This window comes from Rhamphochromis longiceps, linkage group LG11, assembly GCF_057381845.1.
Source record: "Rhamphochromis longiceps isolate RC_006_pf linkage group LG11, R_longiceps_female_GT1.1, whole genome shotgun sequence".
In the NCBI taxonomy this organism is placed as follows: domain Eukaryota; kingdom Metazoa; phylum Chordata; class Actinopteri; order Cichliformes; family Cichlidae; genus Rhamphochromis; species Rhamphochromis longiceps.
The window spans coordinates 25280752-25306312 of record NC_140567.1 but is presented as its reverse complement, the minus strand read 5'-3'; the positions used below and the strand labels follow the sequence as shown (position 1 = coordinate 25306312).

Here is a 25561-nt window from a genome sequence, read left to right as displayed (position 1 = left end):
GAGAAAGGCACACAATAGAAAGCAAAGTGCTTGGAAGCAGTGCAAAGGGGCATGGTCCTATGAAAACTACAAAAAGCTGTCGGAGAAGTCGACAAATTAATGGCAGGTGGCATATTTATGATTAAAAATATCACAGTGGCACTCCATAAGTTGATTCTGTTCATCTCACGTAGCGTTTTTCAGTGGAAGAAACGTTTTGTCACTCATCCAAGTGACTTCTTCAGTCTCAGCTGACTGCATTTTATAAACAGTTCATTTGCATAATGACTGAAACCAGCCCAGTGAAGGAACAATGGGCCGGGTGGTCAGTTCCTTCATCGTAATTATGCAAATTCTCGTGACCATTGATCAACACCCGCTGATTAGACCACTGAGGTTGTTTGGTTTCCCCGATGTATAAATCCTGCAATCCTCCCGGCACTTAACAGCGTACACTATGTTACTCTGTTTGATCCTTGGGGTGGACCAGTTTTTGGCGCAGCGTGTTTTGAGGTTTAAAAGCCACAGAGACAGAGTCTCAACTGATCCGATACTCCTGACACATACGGGATAACTGCAGGTTTTTGCTTAGGCGGCGGTTGTCCTTCTCTCCTGAATCGGCTGAAGCTTTCTTTAGGCGCCTTCCCAGCTTTGACAAATGTCCAGCTGGGATAACCACATTTACTCAGGGCCTCCTTGATGTGATGTTCTTCTACTTCCCTGGCCGCTGCGTCTGTGGGGATGGTGTTCGCTCTGTGTTGTAGCGTCCTGATGGCACTCAGTTTATGCTCCATTGGATGATGAGAGTCAAACCTTAATTCACGGATCACATTAACTCGGTGGACCGACATCAAATTCACCAGGGAGGATATGAAAAGTGGCAGGTTAGCCTTCTTATTACTGAGATTTCCATCAGTGGGGGACATCTAAAAGCTGATGTGTACCGTAAACCTTCACATACAGATCAGTATCTAAGGTTTGACTCTTTGACTGTAAACACAGCAGGAAATTATGAGCAGGAGGAACAAAAAAAACAAACCAAAAAAAAACAGGTAATAAAGCTCCAAGATCCCCGAGGAGAGTGAAAGTCTGTAGTTTTAGGACAGTTTGGATTTCCTTCAGTCTTTGTGGTGCATTGTACCTGAAAGCAGATCTGCAAAGGTTAGAGTATATGAGAAATATCTTGAGTATTTAACGGGTCTTGAATTGTAGTTGCAAGATTTAAATGTTGTGTGGTAGCTTTATAACTGAACTCAGGCTTCTGGACTTGGCTGAAGAGAATGTGGGTCATAATTCAGTGTAGTTCTGAATGCAGATCGAATGTATTCAAGCATTTGCTCACTTTAGTCCATTACCTGTCACTTGTGCTTTCATTACTTCTGTATGGAGTTTGCATTTTCTACCATAGTCGTGCAGGTTTTCTCTACTTTACATTGAAAAACCTGCCTTAACCTGCCTGTATGGATGCATGACACTCTCACAAAAGAGATTCTTTATTTCAAGAGTATCACTTCCTGGTTAGATAAAGGGTAATAAATGCCTATAGAAAATAAACATTGGTTCATAAATCTTGGAAAATATCTGAAGATGTCCAATTGGGATTTGCCTATTTTCTTTTCCTTTTTTTTAAGTACTTTTTTTTAGTAAATCAGGTAACACGCATATGGAAATTAAAAGGTCTACGCATACACTCACCAGACACTTTCTTAACCTGTCTAATTAATTCTTAATGCAGCAGCTCAGTTTATTAGGTTTATATGTAGATGTGGTGAAGATGACCTGCTAAAGTTCAAACTGAGCGTCAGAACGAGGAAGAAAGATGATTTAATTGACTTTGAACATGGTTTGGTTATTGGTATCAGGAGGGCTGGTCTGAGTGGTCTGAGAGAAACTGCGATTTTCCCACACAACCGTCTCTGTGGAGCCTTGTTAATGTCAGAGTTCAGAAGAGAATGGACAGATTGCTTTGAGCTCACAGAAAAGAAACAGTAGCTCAAATAACCACTCATTACAGCCACAGAACAGCATCTCTGAATGCACAACATGCTGAACCTTGAAGCAGATAGGCTACAGCAGCAGAAGGCCACACCCAGTTCCCACTCCTGTCAACTAAGAACAGGACACTGAGGCTATGATTTACATGGGGTCACAAAAACCAGACAATGAAATTTTTTTCTCTCTCTTTTTTTCTCTTTTTTCTTTTCTGAGCCTTTTCAGTACCTGCTGATATTTTCCATCTGCTTTGTGTTGTTGAGGCTTAAAAAGTGTTGCTTTTCTTGGTACTGATGAGAAACCTTTCATCCATATCTACAACACATTGCCCAAGCATCATCTACCAAAGTTCGCTTTGGAAACTTTGAAAACTGCATTCTGGCCTTTACAACCAGGTGCTGCTCACACAGTTTACACCTAAATGCACTGTTAATGACAATGAAATATTAGAAAAATGTCGCCTCATGCGATGAGTCTGCTGCAAAATTCAGATGATATCGTCAGAATTGGGTGTAAACAGCACAATAGCATGGATCCATCGTGCTTTGTATCAACATTTAAAGTGGCTGTTGTGGTGTAAAGATGTGAGGGATGATTCTTGGCACACTTTGGACCCTTAATACCAAGTGAGCATGAACAGCATAGCTTACCTGAGTGTTGTTGCTGACCTTTATGACCAGTGTGCCCGTCTTCTGATGTCGGCTTCCAGCAGGATAATGTGCCATGTCACAAAGCTCACAACTGGTTTCTTGAGCGTGGCAATGAGTTTTCTGTACTCAAATGGCCTCCACAGTCACCATGTCTCAATCCAATAGAGCACCTTTGGGATGTGTTGGAACGAGAGGTTCACATCATGGGTGAGCAGCTGACAAAGCTGCAGCAACTGTGTGATGCTGTCAGATCAATATGGACCAAAATCTCTGAGGAATTTTTCCAGAACCTTGTTGAGTCTAAGCCACTAAGAATTAAAGCAGCACTAAAGGCAAAAGCTCAAAGCAATAATTGGTAGGAAATGCAGCCTAAATGCTGCCTGACTGTTCCCCAATCAAAGCGGTAGCATTTAGTTTGAAACATACAAAAACAGAGAGGAACAACTCTTCACATTTAGAAACAAAGAAGTTGTGATTGTGAGGCTAAAATAACAATTTCTGTCACCAATCACTAATATTATCTTCGCTCTTCAGGCCTTTAATGAACAGAGCAGAAGTGCGTGTACTGTAAATTCCTCTAAACAGAAACAGTTTGATGCATTGCAACATACCGATGCATTGCAACACTCAGCAGACTGACCAAATCTGGGAAACATCCTTGTTGTCACTCTGAGGCGGTACAAAGACAAAGTGTGTGTGCACATTTCTGCCTGTGTCCCCCAGCCTGAGAACTGAAGCTTTGTGATGTTAGATGGGGAAGCCAGCTTCAACTGTTAAACATGAGAACCTCAGCGCAGAATAATGCAAACTGCAATAGCTTGTGTTAACCACGACCAGCAGCACCTGCAGGGCTCTGTGTGTGTGTGTGTGTGTGTGTGTGTGTGTGTGTGTGTGTGTGTGTGTGTGTGTGTGTGTGTGTGTGTGTGTGCAAGACAGAGAGAGTGTGTGTGTGTGTGTCTATAGGGGGGGTGAGGTGAACTATATGTTGCAGTTTCTTCCACTTTGTCTTAACTTTTTTTTTTCACCCAGAGTTTAAGCACAGCTTCACTGTCAGCTTTGCAAATTTATCTGTAACGATCTTAAATTAAGACCGTTAGAATTGATTTCACACTTCAGCATGGCCCATGGGTATATATTCTTGGGAAAAGGAATTAAATATTTTGAATTCAAATTTGCCTTCTCAAGCCTGTTATAGGTAAATATGACATGCAAATTAGATTCAGATTATCTGTGGTTCTTTAACTTTTTTTTTTCATGTGTTTGCAGAGTAGCCAGACATTTCTTATGTGTGTCTGTGTTGCATTGCAAGAAACCTGGCCTCTCCTTGAAAATTATGGAGCAAAGATAAACATGTGGCATTAAATTATTTGCCTAATGCCAGTTTTCAGCTTCGGGTTTGGTGCTTCTGCCTCTGTAGTCTGATAATGAAAGGCGCTCACGCTTGCAGCTGAAAGCAGCACATGTGCGCACACACACACACACAGTTATGTATAAACATTTCTGCACACCGAGGGGGGAAGGTTAAACTGTGAATGAGGAAGCGATCTGTGACTCTGACCTTTGTGTGTTATATACACACCTGGAAGTAAAGCACAAACAGTCAACAGTGGTTGCAGACAGGTGGGCAGGCAGAGGGGAAAAGCTTTGCAAATGCTTAGTGAGAGACAAAGTGCGGGCTTGTTCACGCTGGCACGAGAAGCTCAAACTGCCTATTTGGTGGATGTTTTATTCCTGTAACTGAGCTGGAATTACTGGTGTGTCGCTCTGGCTTGTGATTCGCTGCCGAATGGAACCGTTTGAATCTCGCCTGCTGCCGTTTTTGTCGAGGTCTGCACAGAAAACTAAGCGATGGAGCGCCAGAGGGCACATGTTCATAGCTTAAAACGACACCGTTGTCAAATGTAACAAGTTTTATTTTTTTGGTTGCTGTTGTGGTTGTCGTCTAAAAAAGTCTCTATCTGGTGGAGGAATTCCGGCCTGTCAGCTATTTTGGTTCCTGTCTTGCTTTCACTATTTTGTGAAAGGAGACGTAAAAAGGAAGGAAGAGGAGCGCGAGAGAGATCGACAGAGAGGAGGAGAGGCAGACGTATACAGTCTGTACGTCTTGTTGAGTGTCACTTGTTTGCCGAGGAAGCCGAGGAGAGTAAGTGTTTACCTGTTTTCCTACTGAGACTGAGGGGAGTAGGATGTAGGAAGAGGGTGGAGGCAAGAGTAGATGGAGGAGAATGGCATGGGCTGATGGTTGTTTTGTGAATGTGGCCTTATGCAGAGGTTAACATTAGATGGGAAATGTCGGTGTCTGAAGTCGAGTAAGTAAGTTAAAGAGTAAACGCACACGAATGAACCAGACTTAATTTCAGTTTTAGCGACCGTGAAGTGAGGAAGGCTAGTTTTTGTCTTAGATTAGTGATTTGAAAAAAAGAAGAAACGTATACTTCTGAGTTTACACATGTGACACAGGTACAAGCGGCTCCTGCTCACCAATCGCTCTTCTTCTTCTCTTTGGTCCCAGAAACGTTGACGAGACAACATGGTTCGGTGAGTCAGTCCCCCGCTGGACACTGTAGTACTCTGTTAGCCAGCTCTGGTCGTGTTCTTTGTGTTTTGTGCAAGCCGTAAAGACAACTTCTCTCTTTCCATTCTTCCTCCTGTGTCGTTCTCCAGCTGCCGACTCGTCCTGCTCTCTTCCCCTATCATGTGGTTGCCTTGTCTTGTCTGTTTGTTCTAAAAAAATGTGTCATAGATGATGTTTAAGTTCAGAGCTTTGAGTAAAACACCTGTTAGCCTCAACACTTGCCTTCTTTAGTGGTTCTGTATCACGTTCCCTTTGCATGAGCTGCCACTAGTGTGTATTGGTAACAGTATTACAGATGTTCTCCTTTTCAACCCATTCCCATATAAAGATCACTTTTGGCATCCCAAAGTTAAAGATTTCCTTGATTAAAATGGAAAATGTAATCATTTAAAACAAGTTGGGTTTTTTTTAATTATCTGTGAGTGTAGTTTTATGAACCTTGAATACACCCTACCCTTTTGACAGTGATGTATTCAAACTTGACTAATTCTAGTTCACCGTATTTGTCGCGAAAAACCCAAAGTTAGGATTCTCCAACATTTCTGGGGCCCGTTTTTGTGCCATGCTCTTGCAGTGAGCTGGTGAGGTGACTTTTCCTGATGCAGCGACATTCAAAATGTTCTTGCTGTTTTTTTTAAAAAAAAGCATTTTTAATCTAATGTGCATAAAATCTTTAAAAAGCAACGTTAGGTCTGTTGAATTTTTTTTGTGGTTAGCCACAGAGTGTTAGCCAACGTGTATCACACCTTTAAAGCAAACAAATGACAAACACCGTTTTGGTCCGGAGAGTTTGTGGATTTGTGGGTTATATTTGGACAGATGTGCTGCATAGTATCAATATTTCTGCTGCTGTTTTATTCCATTCTGAAATGCCTTATTGAAACGTTTAAACAGATGTCATTATGTCCTGTTTAATAGTAAATGATAACGAGAATGAGCGGAAAAAGTAATTTTGCATTTTCTGATCAAGATTAAAGTCTGTAAACGTGATTAATATGCATGCACAGCAAAAACTGCCGTTTTGACTGTGAACCATAACATATTAACTGTAAAATTGGCATAATCTAAAAATATCTAAAAATAGTAACAGAAGTTTGCAGCAATTAGATCAGAGATGTGCTAAAATTGGTGTTCGAAAGGCTGAACTAAGTTTTTCTTTTTCTTTTTGTAGACCGGTGAGATCAGCCTCAAAGTTTCTGTGAGGATGTGCAGCTATTTTGCGTTTTTTTTTGTGTGTTTTTTAATCAGTTTACCTTATACTCCGCGGCGATCCTGTGCACAGTTACTTGCGTGTTAATATGCATACGACATTAATCTCGTAAAGTCTTTTGTGGCGGCTTCGCATTGAGTGCATTTCTATGTTTTACACACTATATTTATGTCTATGCAGATGGTTCCACAGAGATATCACAGGCCTGCAGGCCGAGGAGATACTCAAGACTCGAGGCATTCATGGCAGCTTTTTGGCTCGGCCCAGTAAGAAAAATGTTGGCGATTTCTCCCTGTCTGTAAGGTAATAGAGCACCCAAAATCTTTGTTTGATTTTGTGAATTTTAAAGCTCGTGCTTGATGTGCATGATTCATCTCAAGATACCCCCAGCGCAAAAATTGGATTCCTGCATTCCCAGCTTCTTTAAATCCCTAAATTCCTACAATATAAAGTATTTCTCTATTTTTTGTCTTTTTCTTTTTAAATACAAAAAGAGATGCTGAATATTTGAGGACTCCATGTACTGCAGGTGTAAATGAAAGCACCCGCCACACTTTGTGATCGTGACAAAGTCAAACTGTGAATTGTAAATTACCATTTTATTCCTGTTAAAATAGTACAGATAAATATATCTGATACCTGAAATAATCATCCTGAGTAGCAAAACCTTGTTTCACAGTGTTGGCTTATGTTGTGACTGTGCAGTAGAAGTGTGATACACTCACACTTGTGAAGGTCACATGTCAGAACTTTTTCCAAAGACAATATTTCTGTAGATGCTTTTGCAGTGTGTCAGTGGTCATTTCCTATAAGCAGGTCTTAAAGTAAAGCTACCATGTAGGTCAGTTTCATAATCCTGAAAGCTGAAATGACATAAAACATCTGTTCACTGATGATCCGAGGGGTAAAATCTGTTGTTTAAGAGACAAAAAGATGGAATAAATTGTAGCTTTTTTATATTTCAGAAACCATCGTCCAGTTTTTACACGTTAAAAAAACACTTTTGGCGCTTTTGTCTTTTTTGGGTTGAAGGTTGGTGATCAAAACCACAGCTCCTCTCATTTACCAAGTCAAAGTACATTAAACCCATTAACCACCATCGGAGGATATTTTAAAAACACATTTTAGTTACACAGGTTTCTTTTTCCATCTTAGACACGTCTTGCAGATTGGAGCCTTTACACTGAATAGACACGAAACGGTAACATCCAGTTGCTCCAGTGCCAAGATAACAGTTTAAAATTTTGTCCCAAGCCTAAATTCAGTCGATGTTAAAGGGTATTTATTTCTTGAAGCCAAAGTCTTGTTAAATGCAAAAAGAAAAAGACTTTGGCAAGATTCCTGGTCCAAAGTGATAACAGGAAACACAATATATCTAGAAAAGTCTTTACTACTCAGGCAACCAGAGAATACAAAATATATACACCATGTGTTAAAGTGAAGTCACAGCCCAGCCTGACTGAGCATGCACTGACACACACACAGGTACTATACAGCACTGTTGGCTGCAGAATCTGTGAAATGCTCTGTGAGATTGTGGTTGAGTAATTTGTGGGCCGAGCGCCCTTGATCTTTTTTTTTTGACAGATAAAAACGACATAAAATTTGTTGTGCAGGTCAATTTTTATTACACACTGTCAACAGGAAGTTTTATGCCAGGAAAACACTGACGGTTAGTTGGTGTGGCCTTATCTTCTCAGGGTGGGTGAGCTGGTGACCCACATCCGCATCCAAAATACAGGAGACTACTATGACTTATATGGCGGTGAGAAGTTTGCCACGCTGTCAGAGCTGGTGGATTACTACACGGCAGAGAACGGCATCCTGCAGGACAAGGACGGCACCGTTATCGAGCTCAAATATCCCCTCAACTGCTCCGACCCCACCACAGAGAGGTGTGTGCATCATTACGTCTCAGCTCTGTGTTCACTGTTCAAGCCCCAGCCGGTTAATGTGGCCCACAGTCACCGGCCTCTCTGCGCTGGCTCCACCTACACTTTCGGGTTAAGTTAAAACAGTGGTTAGTTAGGCGGTTGAGTCAAATATAGTCAACTGTGACCAGGTATATTTCCTCTGTAGTTGGGATAACAGGCATCATTTGTTGTTTCAATATTTCTTTCGGCTTTAATCTTTTCCTCTGTGGGAAACACTTTTGATCTGTGGCCAATTTTAAAAAAAATGTATATGTAATAGCAACTTTTCTTTTACCGTATGAGTCAGTAAAAACAAGTGCCCACGCTGTCGAGCTGTCGAGACTTTATTCCTACGCCAGTCTCCCCTGCCGCAGCTTGTGGATTACATACGAGCAGCATGTATTCTTTTCCAGGTGGAAACTTTATTTGCAATTCAAGTATTTCTTCAGAGAAACCCCCACAGGTTACATATAAAAAATGTAGCTCCCTCAAAACAATCGGATATGGCTTTGGGCCCCAAAAAACTAAGAAGACTCAAAAAATTTTACCTCATCCTTCCTTCCTGATTATTCATAATCCATAATCCTGACATATGATCAAATATTCTGCGTGTTTTGGTTTAAATGCTGCATGACACTGTTTTAAGTGGGGTATTCACCCATGATCGACTCCAAAAACATCATCTCCTAGGGCTTCTCTTGAGCTCAGATTTTTAGTTCGGCTTAACATTTTACTTCCTCCAGAAGTATTTAAAAACACTTTTAACCCAGCTCCGGACATGCATCACACGCACAGTGATGATCAAACATTCAGGTGGTGTGTTTGTTGCATATAAATAGATTATTGCAACACTGGTTTTATTTTTTCCTCTTAATAGAAATAGATCAAAGTCAACCAGAATTCCCTCTAAAATTACTTCTATTTTTAATCAGAGGTGCCAAAAAAAAAGAGAGAAAAAAAAAGAAGGGAAATCAATATCTGGCATGAATTTAAATATGCAGTGATATCAGACTTTGACTCTTCTGATAGCGTAGATTTATTTTTAACCTTTGCACCCATGTATCCGAGAGATTCTGTCAGTACTTTACGCAGCAGTGCCGGAAGCATTGTTTATCTTTGTTCCCAGAACAGAGCAGTTTAAGTAAGTGAATGTGGAAAAAATAACCAGCAATTATCGTCCACGAAAGCCATTTTTTTGAGAGAAATATTAACGAATAATTTGAAACAGTTTATGTAAATAAAGATTTTTATTTTTATTTAGGATGGAATGAACTCATAGAGGATATCATTTCGAACCGTTTGGAGAGGATCTTGTTACGAGAAGCTGCATAAGGAAGAGCCTGCCTTTTAACGCTTGAGTTTTGAGTGGTTTGGTTACAAATCAGCATTGCAGTCATTGCTGTAACAGGAGTAGTTCTTCACTAAAACGACCGCTTTTAAATTTAACCTAAAAATGTGTTTTCAAATGCAGGAATTTTAGTCGCGTAGCAGAGTTTGTAGCAGTTATCATGTTCTTCCTAAAACACTTTTTTTCCGTTATTTCATTCTTGCTGATGTCTGACGTGTCTGCTAAATATAGCCACAGATGATACAGATTTTCTAACGTCTTTGTCTGCGTTCACATCAAAGGACAATCTGCCCTTCTGCTATACACATCCAAATCTTAATCTATGTATTGTTTGACAAAAACAACATCAGAAAGCTTGCATATATATATTCTTAGAGCTTATATGCGCAGGCTTTTGAACGCTATGACATTGCTGCTAGAGGTGGCGGCTAATTGACGGTATATTCCTCCAAGCTGGAAACATTGTGCGACTCTAGGCTGCTTAAAGTGGGTTAATGTCCAACTTGTAGTGGTAAAGTTGTACACTTTGACTCCTTTTATGACTCAAGGAGGACACTGCTTTCTGTATGTGTGTATTATGGTGTGTTTCACCCAAACTAGATGCTCTACCCTGTGCCCCCCCTCCCTCCCCGTCCTTCTCTCTCTGTCGGTTGTCTAACTTCCCTTTTGTTGCTGCGGTTGGAAACTTTAAGTTTTGACACTTTTGAAAGCAATGGCCAGACCCTGCTTTGCCTTCCTCTATTGCACACTCCATCATGTTCTTGCTCACTCACTTGCTATCTTCCTCATCTAACCCGAACTCTCTCTCGGCTCTTTGCAGAGCACAGTTACCTCACCAGGTTGCATTGTGATGCAGTCCTCTTTATATGAGAGTTCCTATTTACCTAGAAGCTTAACGCTTCCTAGAAAAAGGACAAAAGTGCTCTGAGGACAATTATCATGTTCAACCTCACACAACACATGCATATTTAAACTGTGCTAAAAAAAATTTTGACCACTCACACGCACAGCTGCTGTTTTCTGCTGCACAGCGTCTGTAAAACGGAGCCAAAACGACCTCTTTTTCTCTGTCTTTGCTGTTTTTCTTGCACACTGCCTTAAATAAAAATCACCAGGTGCAGTCTCTATTTATTTTTCTTTGTAAAAGCATGCTGTGTGATTTGGCAAAGAAGTAAATCTTGAAAAAAAGAAAGAAGGGAATTATTAAAAGCATGCAAAAACTACTTGCAACACACAAAAAAAGAAGAAAAAAACAACAAAGCGTACTTATCTGTGGATGATAAACCGGAGGGAGTCTATAAATACTTTGTCCTCTTCAGCCACGAAATCTGTCATCAGAAATTTTCCGACCGCAATGCAGGAAGTTTAGACGAAGAAATCGAGAACTGTGCCTAAAATTAAGTCACAGCGCAGCCTGACTGAGCATGCACTGACACACACACACACACACACGAAGTAAGTGTTGGACATAAAAATACACTTGACCTGCTCTATAACGGCAACATCTGTGTATTTTCTCTCGCTGTTTATAACTCCTCTAATTCTCCCGATTCTGTTGTGGCTTTCTATTTCTATTTTACTGTACGGTACGCATAACAGCCCAGTGAACCACATCAGTGTCTCTCTGACAACCGCTCAGGCTTGAATGCCTTTAATGCAGCACCCATGGCGCTACCGGTTCTTAGCTCACGTGTAGAAAGCAGTAAGAAGGAGGTTTTTTTTGTTTTTTATTTTTGTGTCTAAAATGTCAAAGTTATCTTGCAGTGCTCACAAGCCAAAAATCTGCAGGAGACACAAGTTGCCATTTTAATATTAAACAAGTGTGCATGTGTCTCAGGTGGTACCACGGTCACCTGTCAGGGCCCAACGCCGAGAAGCTGCTCTCTGTGAAAGATGAGCCAGGGACCTTCCTGGTCAGAGAGTCGCTGTCCAAACCTGGAGACTTTGTCCTCTCTGTTCTGACGGACGAGATCAGCAAAAGCGGAGGAAAGAGGGTCTCGCACATAAAGATAATGTGCCAGGTGGGTGCCATGCATGTTTCAGTGGCAAATACGAATGCATGAAACCAGGGTATTGTTTTTCTTTATCACTGTCTTAGTGTAAACGTACAGAAACAAGAGACCTTGAAACTGCGTCCCATCACAAAAATACTGAGGGACATTCCCGTATATGTGCAACTCACGTTGAAAAAAGGTTTTAGGTCTCATTTCCCCTTCTTATGTAATAAAAGACTTTTTTCTCATACTTCAGCTACTGATGAAATAAAAAAAAAAAAAAAAAAGCAGTGTCATGTTTTAGTGGAAATAGACAAACAGATGAAACCCAACCTTATCCTGATATCAGTCTTTGTTTACACAGCCACAGCAAACAACTGCCAATGATACTCACAAAAACGTCTCACATGGCCGACTCATTTTCATAGATTGTGTCTTTCCGCCATTGGTCACTATCAGGGCCTTTGCATGTTATTTTTAACCACGGCACACCTCACAGAAAACACTCCTCGGCCTGCATTTAAATTGGTTACATGTTTTGTGCACTGCTGGGGTTAACAAGATTAATATAAGATTAGTGGTGGGGTCACAAAGGGGCTTTTCACAAGCACGTGGCAGAGATCAGGCGAGTTTGCCGGCCACACTGCTCTGAATCGTCGGCTGCTGCAGAAGGTTGCTCGCTGCCTGAGGAAATCGGCTTTGTAGCAACTGTAAAACTGAGAATTTTGGGCAGTCTAGCATTGACGCATTTTTGTAGACATGCTTTGAATATTGTTTGCATGTGCATGTCACAGAGGGATGCTCTCTGACAGCTCTTTTGTACCCAAACCTTTCTTATTTACTTTGGATTGAATCGTGTATGCTCCTTAATACACACCTATTCTACACTCTTATACCGTCTTGTACCATACAGGCCATCTCAATTTGGTGACCTATTCACAGAATTTCTGCAGAATTTCCCATGTCTCCCTTTGACATGTCAAACACTGCCCCAGGATCCACCTGCAGGTTTCGGGGCAATATCTACTCATCACTTCCCAATTTATGTGTTATATTTATGACACATAACTTTATGTGTCATATTTGAAATATGAAAGAGTTTGGAGCCTAGATGTTAAACTCTAAACATTTTAAGCTCGGGTTGTCTGACTGAACTCCAATTTTGCTTTGTCTTTAATTGTGGGTTTTCACTTGGCCGTCTTTGAAACTTTTTTTGTTGTTGTTGTCGTTGACATGATTGGTGTGTGCAGAGTGACAGGTATACCATCGGAGGCTCAGACATGTTTGACACGCTGACAGACTTGGTGGAGCACTACAAACGCAAAGGCATTGAGGAGATCTCTGGAAACTGGGTTTACCTCAAACAGGTGAGATAAACTATAGACAAATTATGTCAATAGACCAGAAACTCTAAAAGTGTGAGTGATGTCTGAGGTAAATGTCACATGAAACCATGTTTGAATCTTATAAAACGAGGGCAGGATGTCTTCTTTGTAAATTATTTTAAAAGACGAGCAGCACAGCCCACAGATAGGAAACATTACTCACTTGTTTGCGTTTGTCTTAATTATGACGATGTGTAACGCGCTCATTGGCTTCTTATTTCCTTTAATCTCTAATATAAAATTTTCCTTCCCTCCCTCAGCCGTATTACTCCACTAGAGTGAACGCAGCAGATATTGACAGCAGAGTGAAACAGCTGGACCAGACCACACAGAAGCAGCAGGATGGCGAGGGAGAGAAGAGCAAGGCGGGCTTCTGGGAGGAATTCGACGTAAGATTTAATCCAAACTTATTGCTGTTTCACACAAAGCATTAGCATAAAATAGACCACACATCAGCATTTTATAAACCAACAGAAATTGCCATCAGGCTTTGGTATTTTACTTCCTTGTGGGGCCTAAACAACTGTACAGGCAGTATGCTACCATCTTGTGGTTGGAGAATACACTAAATATGGGGCATTCAAAGCTTCATTTGCAGCTTTGATCACCACACAAGCAGAACATTTAAGTGTTTCTTTTCTTTTCATCGATTCATTTTGAACTTCTGTTGATTTACTTGTCAAACCAGGTAAAGAATATTAGTAAATTTAAACCCTCGTGGCTTTATTTCATTATTTCATTAAAATGTAAATACTTAATGGAAAGATTGTAAACTAATTTCCAAAACCAGAGTCAGAAATTCTTTTACAAAAGAACATTTTAATCGAAAAATCAGTTCAAAGGATTTTCTGGAGAACTAAACTTATCCTTCAAGTTTCTCCTATAGTGGTGAAATCATCGTGGACCGCACACGGCCCACTTTGATCCATGAGGTATTTTAACATTGCAGTTTCAGCAGTATATTTAATTTTTTGAACATGATAAAATGAATGTGTAAAAGCAGTAGCTCATGTCCAGACTGTCCCTGTAGTTATAAAACAGAACTTTTTTGTTAATTCACAGAAAATGTTCTATTTTCGTGTTTTTAATTGTGAATTCACTAGAAACCCAAAACTTTTTATGTTAGATAGTGAAAAAACAGAAACCTTTGTCAGTTAATTGTTTAGCCACGACTTAATTACATTGGTGTAGTATGAAAAACCTTAGTCATTTTTAAATGACTAAGAATGTAATAAACATGCAAGAGGCCAGTGACAAAGTACGCATGGGAAACTAAAGAAAAGAAAACTATTCCCATTCCAAGTAATCCTTTTCTGTCTGTGCAAGGAAAAAGACATTTGTTTGTAGCATGCTGTCACTCTAGTAAGCAGCCCATGTCAGTCATGTGACTGATGGTGCATAAAGATCACCATACGTAGATGGATTTGTGTCTTTTGGGGAGGAAGGGTCATCCAAAAAAAATGTAAAAATGGACAAACATTAATTCCTGTAGATACATTTATGAACTCATGTCCAGGACTGCAGTACAGGACATGAGTTAATGGGTTATTATTGACAAAGTGGGTGTAGCCTAGGCTAGATTAACATGTCCTCCATGTGAGAAAGGACATGTTCAGGCCTTCTGCTGACCTCATTTTTCTGTGAAAACAGCTGTTGTTATCATTTCGTGTTAGTATAAAACTGTAACATGCGTTGGTTTGTATATGGAGCATACTGCACAGGTCACAGCAGGCATCACGCTGTCATCCTCTCTCCTGCCAGGCTCTTCAAAAGTTGGAGGCAAAGGTGAAAAAGAGCAGAGATGAGGGCCAAAGACCTGAAAACAAGAGCAAAAACAGATACAAGAACATACTTCCATGTGAGCGCATTTTTATTTTATCATTATTATTCTCTGAATTAAAGAAATCAACACAGAGCTAACTTTCCCACTGTTTCTCAATGAACTTCTTTCCACTTTTTTCCTCTCACAAGTCAATGACACCAGGGTCATCTTGGAGGACAGTGATCCCAATGTTGTGGGTTCAGATTACATCAACGGCAACTATGTGAAAGTAAGAATCCAAAGCCACTGAGCTCATAGAAACACAGCGTGACAAAGACACAGAAGAAAACTGTGATATTTGTTGCTTTGAAGTCTTTCTTGGTTCCGAGTGTGCATTGATTCGCTCTGTGTTTGCAGAACAAACTGCAGGAATCCGAAGATCAGAAAGTTTACATTGCCACTCAGGGGTGTCTAGCAACAACAGTTAATGATTTCTGGCAGATGGTATGGCAAGAGAGGACCAGCGTGATCGTGATGACAACAAGAGAGGTCGAGAAAGGACGGGTCAGTATAGCAACATCCATGCATCCTTTTTTTCCACTTATCCAATACAGGGTCACAGTTGGGCTGGAGGCAGGGTACACCCTGGACATGTTACCAATCTATCGAAAAGTATCAGAATAATTAATATAATAAAATAAAAGCAGATTAGGGACTTTTACATTTTTGTTTTGAGGGGTTTTTTTTTGTGCTTTTTGAATGAATTTGTGAGCTGATCAGGACATCCTTAAACGCTTAATTTGAGCATCGGGTTTTGCCTTCAAAATGGCCTTAAGTCTTCATTTCATAGATTGGTGCTAGATCCTCAGACATTTTGATCCACATTGGCATGAAAGCATCACACAGTTGCTGCAGATTTGTCTGCATTATGTGAATCTCCTGTCCCACTGTATCCCAAATGTGCTCTACGCGGAGCACTGTGGAGGCCATTGGAGTACCGAGAGCTTACTGTCATCTTAGGAAACTAGTTTGAGAACACTGCACTCTGGTCAAGGGATGGACATGTTCAGTAGCAATACTCAGGTAGCTTGTGCTGAATGCTGAATTGGTACTAAGGGGGCGAAAGTGTGACAAGAAAATGTCCCCCACACAGTTATACCACCAATCAGTCTGAAATGATGATGAAAACGCAGGATGGATCCATGGATTCGTGTTTTTTTTTGTTTGTTTTTTTACATCAAATTCTGACCCTACAATCCAAATGATGCAGCAGAAAATTAAGACTCATCAGACCAAACAAAGTTTTTCCAGCCTTCCAGTCTAATTTTGGTGAGCGTGTGTGAATCATAGCCTCAATTTCCTGATCTTAGTTGACAGAAGCAACACTCAGTGTGGTCTTCTGCTGCTGTAGCCCATCTGTTTCAAAGTTCAACATGTTACAGATTCAGAGATGCCTTTCTTCATGCCTGCGTTGTAATGAGGTTTTTATGAGGTTTATCTGTTGCCTTCCTATCAGGTCAAAGCATTTGGGGTTACAGGTGTTTGAACAGATATACCTAATAAAGTGACTGGTAGACATTTAATTATACTCTAATACATTTATTTCAGTTTTTTATAGTGTGCTGATTCTTGTTTGTGTTTCACACCTGTTGCGTGTTGTTGGCTGGAACCTGTAAAACTGATGATCTATAGTAGAGGTGTCAAACATAAGGCCCAAGAGCCGGAAATGAGCGGCCAGACAGTTCAGTGTGATTGTAATGTGAAAATTATAAAGAAGGAGAAATTTTGGACTTTTATCTGTGCCTATCATGTCCCAAAGTAATTAGCTAAAACAAACAATTATTTACAAGTAATTAATTATTGTGTATCATTAAGCTGAAAGAAAAGAGACAAATTTGGAGGGTATTTTTAATAGTATGAGGTAATAGTTTCATTGGTCTGTGCCACTTAACATTATGTGTATGTGGCTTTTGATGTAAAATACACTGATTATCCAGCTCTCACATATTAGCTGCTGTGTGCATGTTAGGTGCTAGACAACTGACTGACAACTTAAATCCAACATTTGTAAGTGGTTTTCACACTTACCATGCTGCCCTGATCTTAAGCCTTTAACCTACTGAGTGAATTCACGGTGTGATTGGTCGCCATGTTTTATCCCACACCCCCCCCCAAAAAAAAAAAAAATCTTGGGCGTGAGAAAGTGGCTGAAGCCAACAATTTCCTGTTGTGTGCTATGTGTGAGAAAAGCCACCTTCATACATCACCCTGACCTGCGTCTCCCGACACGGTCCATTTATGCTCATGTGTGAAAACACTTCAAAAGCATGCGTCATCTGACTACTTCCCTCTTAAAGTAACCCTCGTTTGTCCTTCGAGAGAAGACTGGTAAACAATGATCAGCGCGAAACTACTTTAAATAGTTGTCTGCATGGCTTTTAAGTTAAAAGTGGAAGCACAGAAAAAAAAAATTACTATAATTGGAAAGACAACCATGATTTTTAAAAAGCCTGAGATGTTAGTTGATTTTGAAGTGACGCTTAAGGTGAAGTTATTTTTCATTTTTGTGCAGAATAAATGCGTTCCATACTGGCCTGAGCTCCACTCAACTAAGGAGGTGGGCCGCTACGTGGTGAGCTGCGAGCTAGAGAGGGAAGCTGGTGATTATAAAATCCGAGTCCTGGAGATCGCACCCCTGGACCAGGTGACCTACAAACTCTCACCTCACTGTGGTTCCTCATCTCTGCACACCTAATGATTTCTCCAGGTTTTGACCTTTCTTGTTCCCCCCCCCATTCTTAGCCAAAACATGTTCGCAAAGTGTGGCACTACCAGTACCTCAGCTGGCCAGATCACGGCGTCCCTCAGGAATCAAGCGGTGTCCTCGGCTTCCTCACTCAAGTGAACTCTAAACAGGCTGAATTTCCTAACGCCGGTCCCATGATCGTCCACTGCAGGTACCTAACAGCTGCAACCCACACTCTTCACTGAATATTTCACTTCTCAAATCCTTTCTACTTTAAACAAGTGATGTGGAAAACATCTGCATTTTAAATACAGTAGACATATCAAAGCAACACTGTTTCTTTTCTTTTTTTTTGCAAAGTGCTGGGTTTCATAATCCTTAATTAGGTGATAATACTTAGAGGTTTAAGATTAAAACAAGCACATTTTCTGGATTAAGATTAGTAGTAACTAAACAAAAGGCTTCAAGTTTACTGACAGTTTATCCTACTGGAATTTTCCCAGTGTGATTTAAAAGATGCTGAGGCTGCTTGTGCTTCCTTAAAGAGATTTTGGATGTCGGTCAAGTGATTATGTGATCCCCGTGTTAGCATTTTTGAACGATACAGACATGTTTAAAAAATGAAGTATGAAGAATTTAATACTTTACCCAACACAGGACTCTGCATGCAACAGCATGATGTTTCCTTCACTTAGATTTTTGCCTGATAATGTATAAATATAGAATATTTTCAAATGAAAACAAGTAAAGACTTTAAATTAATTTTTTAAAATCTCTCCTACTCTCAGATTGGTTATTTGGGAGTGCCTATCTCATCAGCTAATAATATAGCATCAAGTCCACATTTCTGACATTTCCTAGACAAACCTATTGATTTAGAAAATATTTTTCTGATTAATAATTAATAACAAATGATTTTAACACTTGATTTTAATTTTGTTTTAAAGCTTCATCCTGGCCTTTCTTCTTTTTTTTTTGAAACAACTTGTTTGTTTGTTTTTTTTGTAGTTTTACATATTTCAAACTAGTAAAAGTGTAAGTTTAGTTGTAAAATCCTGTGCACTTTCCCCTGCACAGGGCCGTGGATGAGTCACAAATGAGCCATTTGTTCAGATCACTGGATATAGTAATCCAGTAACAGGATCAAAATTGTATGATTCTCATGAGGCTCTGCAAAAACAAAATGGCTTAAAAAATATTCACAAATGGTTGCATGTGTATTTTTTCTTTAGAGAGAAATAAATATAGATTTGTGACTAGTGATTCAGAAACAACATAATAATAATGTATACTTTATTGATCCCTGTGGGGACAAATTTCTCTCTGCATTTAATCCATTCACTCAGTGAAGCAGCAGGCTGCCACCAATCTAGCACCCAGGGAGCAATGTGTAGGGACGACGCCTTGCTCAGGGGTACCTCAGGGTAGCTGTTAAGTGGATTCAAGCCCCTGACCTTCCCATCATGGAGCGACCACTCTACCTACTGAGCTATCTGTGCCCTGTTTTTGTCGGGAAGTTTATAATTGGCATTAATGGTGCTGTGACAAGATGAGTTTTTCTCTTGCAGCATCATGAGGCTGACATTTGTGGTTCTTGGAGAAACGTCTCAATAACTACTGAATAGATTTGCATTGATTTTAGTCCTCTTATGCCAGTCCCTTCCCAGCGTTCACTACTATTATGGTGTGCATTACTTTGATTTATGACCAATTTTAGCTTTGCATTGGGTTTTGCTGTATGTAAGCCAGATATTAGATGATAAATGTTGCACGTGTTGCACATGGTAAGCACCAGTATTGATTGAGTAATGCGAGCCTGTTGGCATCTCACTGAGCTGTGAGTGTAACTGCCTCTAGGTCAGTGCTGCCTGTGTGAAAATGTAATCGGAGAAATATTCTGTGGACAGACTGAGACAAAAGCTGAATCCTGTTACAAACTTACACAGCAACTAATATAAAGAACATCATATCAGCAGTCAAACATGGTACTGATAGTGTGATGGACCTGCATGACTTGCTGCAGTTGATGGAACCATGAATTCTGCTCTCTACCAGAAAATCCTGAAGCAGAGTGTGTCCGGCCATCAGTTTGTGTCCTAAAGCTCAGTCGCTGTCAGGTTATGCAGCACTACAAATATTGGAAACACACCAACAAGTCCACCTCTCGGTGTCTCAAAAACAAAAGAAAGCAAGAAAGGAACAATAGTTTTGGAGTGGCCTTGTTAAAATCTGAACTTAAATCGGATTAAGACGCTTTGGCATAACCTAAACAACTGTTTCATGCTCAAACCTCTTCCACTGTGGCTGAATTAAAACAATTCTCTAGAGAAGAGTGGGGCAAAATTCCTCCACAGCGATCTGAAATAATCATTGACAGTTATTGCAAATGCTTGATTGCAGTTTTTGCTGCCAAAGGTGGCAAAACTAGTTTTTCACAAAGGGGCTTGGTGGTTTGGATCTCTTTTTTCCACTTAACCTCTGGGGGGTCCTAGAAAAATGCATACACTATCGGGCTTAGAGCCACAAATCGACCACGCCCTAAAAAGCGCTGTAAAAAATTTATATATTAATATTTTTTTCCACTTTAAATTAGCCAGTCTTTTAGACCTACTTCTCCTTGAAATATTCATGCCAAGTTTTAATTACATTTCGCGGATTTTAACCCTTTTAATCGCAGTTTAATTACATGAGCGCACCGTTTTTTTTAGCCCCCCAAAACAAAACGAAATATTTAAAAAAAAAAAAACATTTGAAGTAATATTTGATTGTTATTATAATTAGGCCTTTAGATGGACTAAAGATTGGCACCAACCTTCATTTCGATCGCCTTTTTTTTTTTTTTTTTTCAGGACCAGAAAATGGTCTCCAGGCGGCAAATGCTCCTCCTCTAGGCCGAAATCAGTGCATCCTCCCGGGTTAACTCCCGACGATGACCGGGGCATGTTGCGTCGGACCCCTTTTTCCAACACACACGTCCGGTACCACGTCACAACAAATACGTCATTTCCTGTTGATTAAAAAAAAAAAAAAAAAAAAAAAAAAAGCACCCTCAAACGGTCCTAGGGGCCGAAAATGGTCCCGCCCGATCAGCGGGCGAAGCCGCTGCTGCACGCCGGAAATGAGGCTTCGTTTCCCGCAGGTCTGTTTAAGCAGCCCGCTGTTTTCCAGCCCGGGGTCAAATGTGGAGCAAGGGCGCCACCCGGTGGACAAATAAAAAAATTACAACTCTAAGGCCAGTACTGCAAACGGAAACGGAAACATAACCGATCACGATCGATTTGACCGTAATTTTTTTGCCGTGAAAAATAGCGTTTATAATGGGTTTCAATGGGGCACAAATCGACCACTAGGACCGATAGTGTAAGTTTGTCTGTAGCTTAGCCACTGAAGCTAATTTCCGGAAGTCATACTGAAATTTTAACAGTAAATGTGACCGAACTTTTTTTTGCAGACTTTCGCTATATTCCATTCAACACAGTGCAAATGGCAGGTAAATGAACAATGAAAAATGGCACAAATCGACCCAAGACCATCCAGAGGTTAATAAAACAGCATTTTGTGTTTACTTGGGTTGTCTTTGTCTAATAATAAAATCTGTTTGATGATCTGAAACATGAAAGTGACAGACTAAGAAATTGGGAAGTTGGTAAGTACTTCTCAAAGCACATTGTTATTGATGTTTGTATTGCACTTAGAAGAGATCTTACTGTTGCACATGTTGGTTCAGTATCGCCGCTTACTAGAACACTTAATGGACTTTGCATCATTAATCCATTTGTGCTTTCTTTTCTGGTCCAAATTTCTGACCTGTTTGTCTCCGTGGGTGAGATTAACTTTGCTTCTTTTGTGATTTTTGCAGTGCTGGTATTGGTCGAACGGGCACAATCGTGGTAATTGACATGATCATCGAGACCATTGATACTTTAGGTAACAATACAGTAAAGAAATATGTTCTTGATAAATCAGTCAAGTAAAAATGAAACCATTCGACGTGTTTTACTCTTTGTTGCTGTGCCTCCGTTCACCCCCTTCCTTTTTTTCACTTCCCTTTCATTGCAGGTCTGGACATTGATATTGACATTGCGAAATACATTCAGATGGTGCGAGAGCAGCGCTCCGGTATGGTGCAGACTGAGGCCCAGTACAAATTCATCTACCTGGCTGTGGCTGAGTACATACAGATCGCCAAGGCCAAAGACTCCGCCTCAATGGTGAGAGGAGCAGAGAATCTAGTCACTGTGGCTCAAATATAGTTTAAAATTGGGAAACATAGAAAAGAGGCTGTGAATGAGTGTTGGCTCATTTCATCATTGATTTAAACACTACAGCGGAGCAGTTCAATGCCAGCAGAATGATAAGTTATCAGAGTCCCTCATGAAAGATGAACGTTGATCCAAAGACGCGAAAACAGTCGACCACGCAGACTGATCCAGCAACGTGACCTCACTCCCTGTTTGACTAATTCTTTCTCAGTCACTTGTGAAACGTCTTTGCCTCTCTCTTCCTCAGGAAACCGAGACCGAGTATGGAAATCTCCAAATCAAACACCAACCAGCGGGCAGAGCGGTGTCAAAGTGAGTGACTCTGTGTGTGTGATTGTGAATCGAGTGTCCCGAATGCACTCACGTTGTTCCTCTAAATCTCACACTGCCACCCTATTTTTGTTTAAAAACACGATCCGTCTTCGGGTTCATGTCTGCAGTTTCTGGAGGAAGAACTGATTTACAGTCTTGTTTCATTAACGTGGGGAGCTATCGGCGAGTAGTTCGTACTCTAGTTTAAACCAGTTAAACCAATTAATTAACCAATTAAAATCTGATTTATGTGTTTAAATATTCTTAGAAAAACAGATTGATTCATTTTAATTTAATAAAGGGACATCAGTACAAGAGGAAATTAGAAAGAATTTTACTTTTGAAAGATTTTTTGTGGCAATTTTGGCCTTTTTTTTTTTTTATTATGTTAGAAAAGATACAGAGAGGAAATCGAGAAATAGGCAGGGCTCGACCCAAATATTTCATTATTTAAATATTGTGTAGTTCCCTGTGTAGGTAGTGCAAAAAAGGACAGGTGCTAACCTCATGGAGATAAAATCTCTGCAATGTAAAAATACTAATGAGAGAAACACTTGTTTAGTTTTCAGTCGACATCAGTAGACCTTTGACCTTTTTATTTGTTGGGGTTTTTTTCAGGCCGGTTTCAGAGCTCTCTCTGGAGCCATAAAAGACTTTCCACAATCTTGTTTTTTCGTAGATGATTCATAGATGTAGTAGCGCGCCTCAATACCTGTAAAGAGAAAATAAAAGTAGAATTCAGCTGATTTGGTCTTTAGCGTTAAGTCCAAAGACAAGTTTAAGAAGGAACGATTAAAGATCAAAGCAGCTGATCTGACTATTAGTCAAACACAGGTTGTGTATAAAAGATGGACACAGACACTCTTCTGAAGCCTCACATTGAGCTTTTTGCCCCTCATAACACTTTAGAAACCAGCCCCAAGTGGCTGTTTGAGAAAGTGCAGTTTTTTGGCTCTACTGCACTGGCCACTTGGTCAAACTCCAAAAACACTGGATCCTACATTTGCTACATCCTGCTTTATGAGCTTGAAGCACAAGTATCCTGCTAAAAGCTGCTTTCAGCCATCATGATGACTTAATGCAAAGAGGACTTTTAATGGATGTAGGTGTAAAAAAGTGTAAAAAATGTTTTTTTTACATTTTGCACTGTGTGAATGAATGAAGTCATATTGTTTACCTGTTGTCTGTTGTGACCTCTGGACTATGAGATGCTCATACTGGACGAGGCTTTTAATGAACTTAATTATTAGGAGAAAGCAGACACACATTGGCCGGTTCACTGTAACGCTGTAAACTTTGACCCACTTGGAGAGCTGAATAGATGGCCTGCAGCTTTGAGTGATGGATTGTTTAAACGTTTCTCATGCAGCGTGACCTTCATTAATCTCTCCACTCTCTCTGATGCGTTTCTCACAGATCTGTGTTTAATCAGTCTTGGCGGCTAGGATGAAATCACTAATCAGCTTTCTCTTCGGCTCTTTCCAGAAACAAAGAGGACGTTTACGAGAATCTGTCAAAAGGAAAGAAAGACGCGAAAAAGTCAAAGTCGGACAAGAAGAGTGGCTCCGTGAAAAAGAGATAGAAGACTGGGAGGTTTTATCAAAGTATGTCATGTTATATTTATGCAGACACCCTTGTTAATGCAATCTATTTGTTGAAGCCTTACGCAAAATAAAAGGAAGGTTCAGAAAAACAGCATAACTTGATGACATCGTCTATGCTACATGATTGCTTGGCTAATGTTTGTTCAAAATAAAGGCGGGCTGTGTGTACACTTTCTGTGCTGCATCTTTATTTATGTCTGTTCTCCAAGATGAAACATCAGAAGCTATAAGGCATGCAACACCGATGGGAGCTTCTCCCTGTTTGCAGTTCAAGCAGGAGGGATTCAGCACTGGTTTTCATTCAGGAGGGAAAAACATTTTTAATTTCGCTTTACTTCTGTTTGCATAAAGAAAACTGGTGTCAGGTTTTAATTTTAGCGAAACATGAGCAGTAGTAGTATGAATCTCACACAGTTTTAGCAAAACTATACGAAACCATAAAAATTCTCTTTTGTTTTTATTTATTTTTTATTTTATTTTGCATTTATTCAATTTCTAAAGCTTCTCTGGGTTGGACCATTTATAAACTCATCAAATTCATTTTCAGTTAGAAGCATTAAGCAGACTTTTTCTGCCTCTCTGGAAGTTTCGCCCACAGCAGGTGTTATTGAATTTGTATTTTCTACTCTAGTTTTTATTTTTGTTTTGTTTTTAATTTTTGTTTTGAATTCAGTTTAATGTCAGAGTGGCTTTGCTTGTTTCAGTTTCCTTCTTATTGTTTGAAAATGTTTCGTTTTAAATGAGTTTTTATTCATTTCAGTGTTACTTTTAGTCTTTTGAAGTATTATTTTAAGGAAAATCCCCACAGCCATTGCAACAAATCACATAACTTACTGAAAGCATTTGACTCACAGTCATGCAGTCATGATAGAAAATCTTACTAAATTAGCACATCCTAAAACTAAGGATATTTTCTCTAAAATTATTTATTTGAGTTCAAAAAATTGTTTTAGTTTCTATTTTCATTTTTTCTTACATTTACCCAGTTTCTGTTTGCAGAAACCAACAGACTGCTCAGACCTCCTTTAAATCTCAAATTGATACTGATTATGTAGCTAACTTTGGTATTGATCTGATACCAAGTAAATACAGGCCCAGCATTGGCGATACCAGCACCGATACTTTTAACTTATAAAGGCAGTTGTAGAGGAGAGTAGTGTGTCATGACATATAAGATAAATCACTGTTATGAGGTAGATTCTGAACAAACTGTAGCAACCACTGAATCAGAATCAATAATGACTTAATAAAACAAAACACACCTTTCAGCTTTTAAAGTATTTTGAGTTTGACCTGGAATTTAAAAGTGATCTGGGTCAACTTCAGTTGTTTAAATGTGCTATAGGCCAGCGGTCCCCAACCTTTTTTGCGCCACGGACCGGTTTATGCCCGACAATATTTTCACGGACCGGCCTTTAAGGTGTCACGGATAAATACAACAAAATAAAACTAGTACCAGTATCGAAAAAAATAAGATTTATTCATAACACACGTGAAAAGACCGAGGAAAACCGAGTTAACAATAAAAACGATAACAAAATAACGCTGAAAACCGATAAAAACCCTGAAAACCATACATTTCACACCTGAGCCTCTACCCTCGCGGCCCGGTACCGGTCCGAGGCCCGGGGGTTGGGGACCGCTGCTATAGGCTGTAAATAAAATAGACACAAAAACATTCAGACATTTTATAGCGCATGTTTCAAGTATATGAACTAGTTCAATCCACTGTTGGCACTGATACTATAGGTATTTGGATTGATCTGCACTTTTTTGGATGGAACACCCTTGGGAGAAAGCAGAAGGCGGCACACAGGTAAGAGACACAA

The 25561-nt window shown here is 40.0% G+C and overlaps 1 protein-coding gene across 2 annotated transcripts; it reads left to right on the top strand.

Moving 5' to 3' along the window:
* The first annotated feature begins 34 nt into the window (after positions 1-34).
* ptpn6 (protein tyrosine phosphatase non-receptor type 6) lies at positions 35-23895 on the top strand. Of its 2 annotated transcripts, none has more exons than XM_085423241.1 (16): positions 35-4764; positions 5134-5159; positions 6587-6709; positions 8107-8301; positions 11505-11688; positions 12912-13028; positions 13307-13435; positions 14808-14904; positions 15018-15097; positions 15226-15372; positions 17381-17512; positions 17611-17765; positions 21414-21481; positions 21614-21765; positions 22064-22128; positions 23614-23895. In XM_085423241.1, the coding sequence occupies exons 2-16, from the start codon at positions 5152-5154 to the stop codon at positions 23708-23710; spliced, it is 1749 nt and encodes a 582-aa protein (XP_085279367.1). In that variant the 5' UTR covers positions 35-4764; positions 5134-5151; the 3' UTR covers positions 23711-23895. The 2 variants fall into 2 exon arrangements, with proteins under 2 accessions (XP_085279367.1, XP_085279368.1); XM_085423242.1 differs by having other exon boundaries at positions 5082-5159.
* Positions 23896-25561: the final 1666 nt, after the last annotated feature.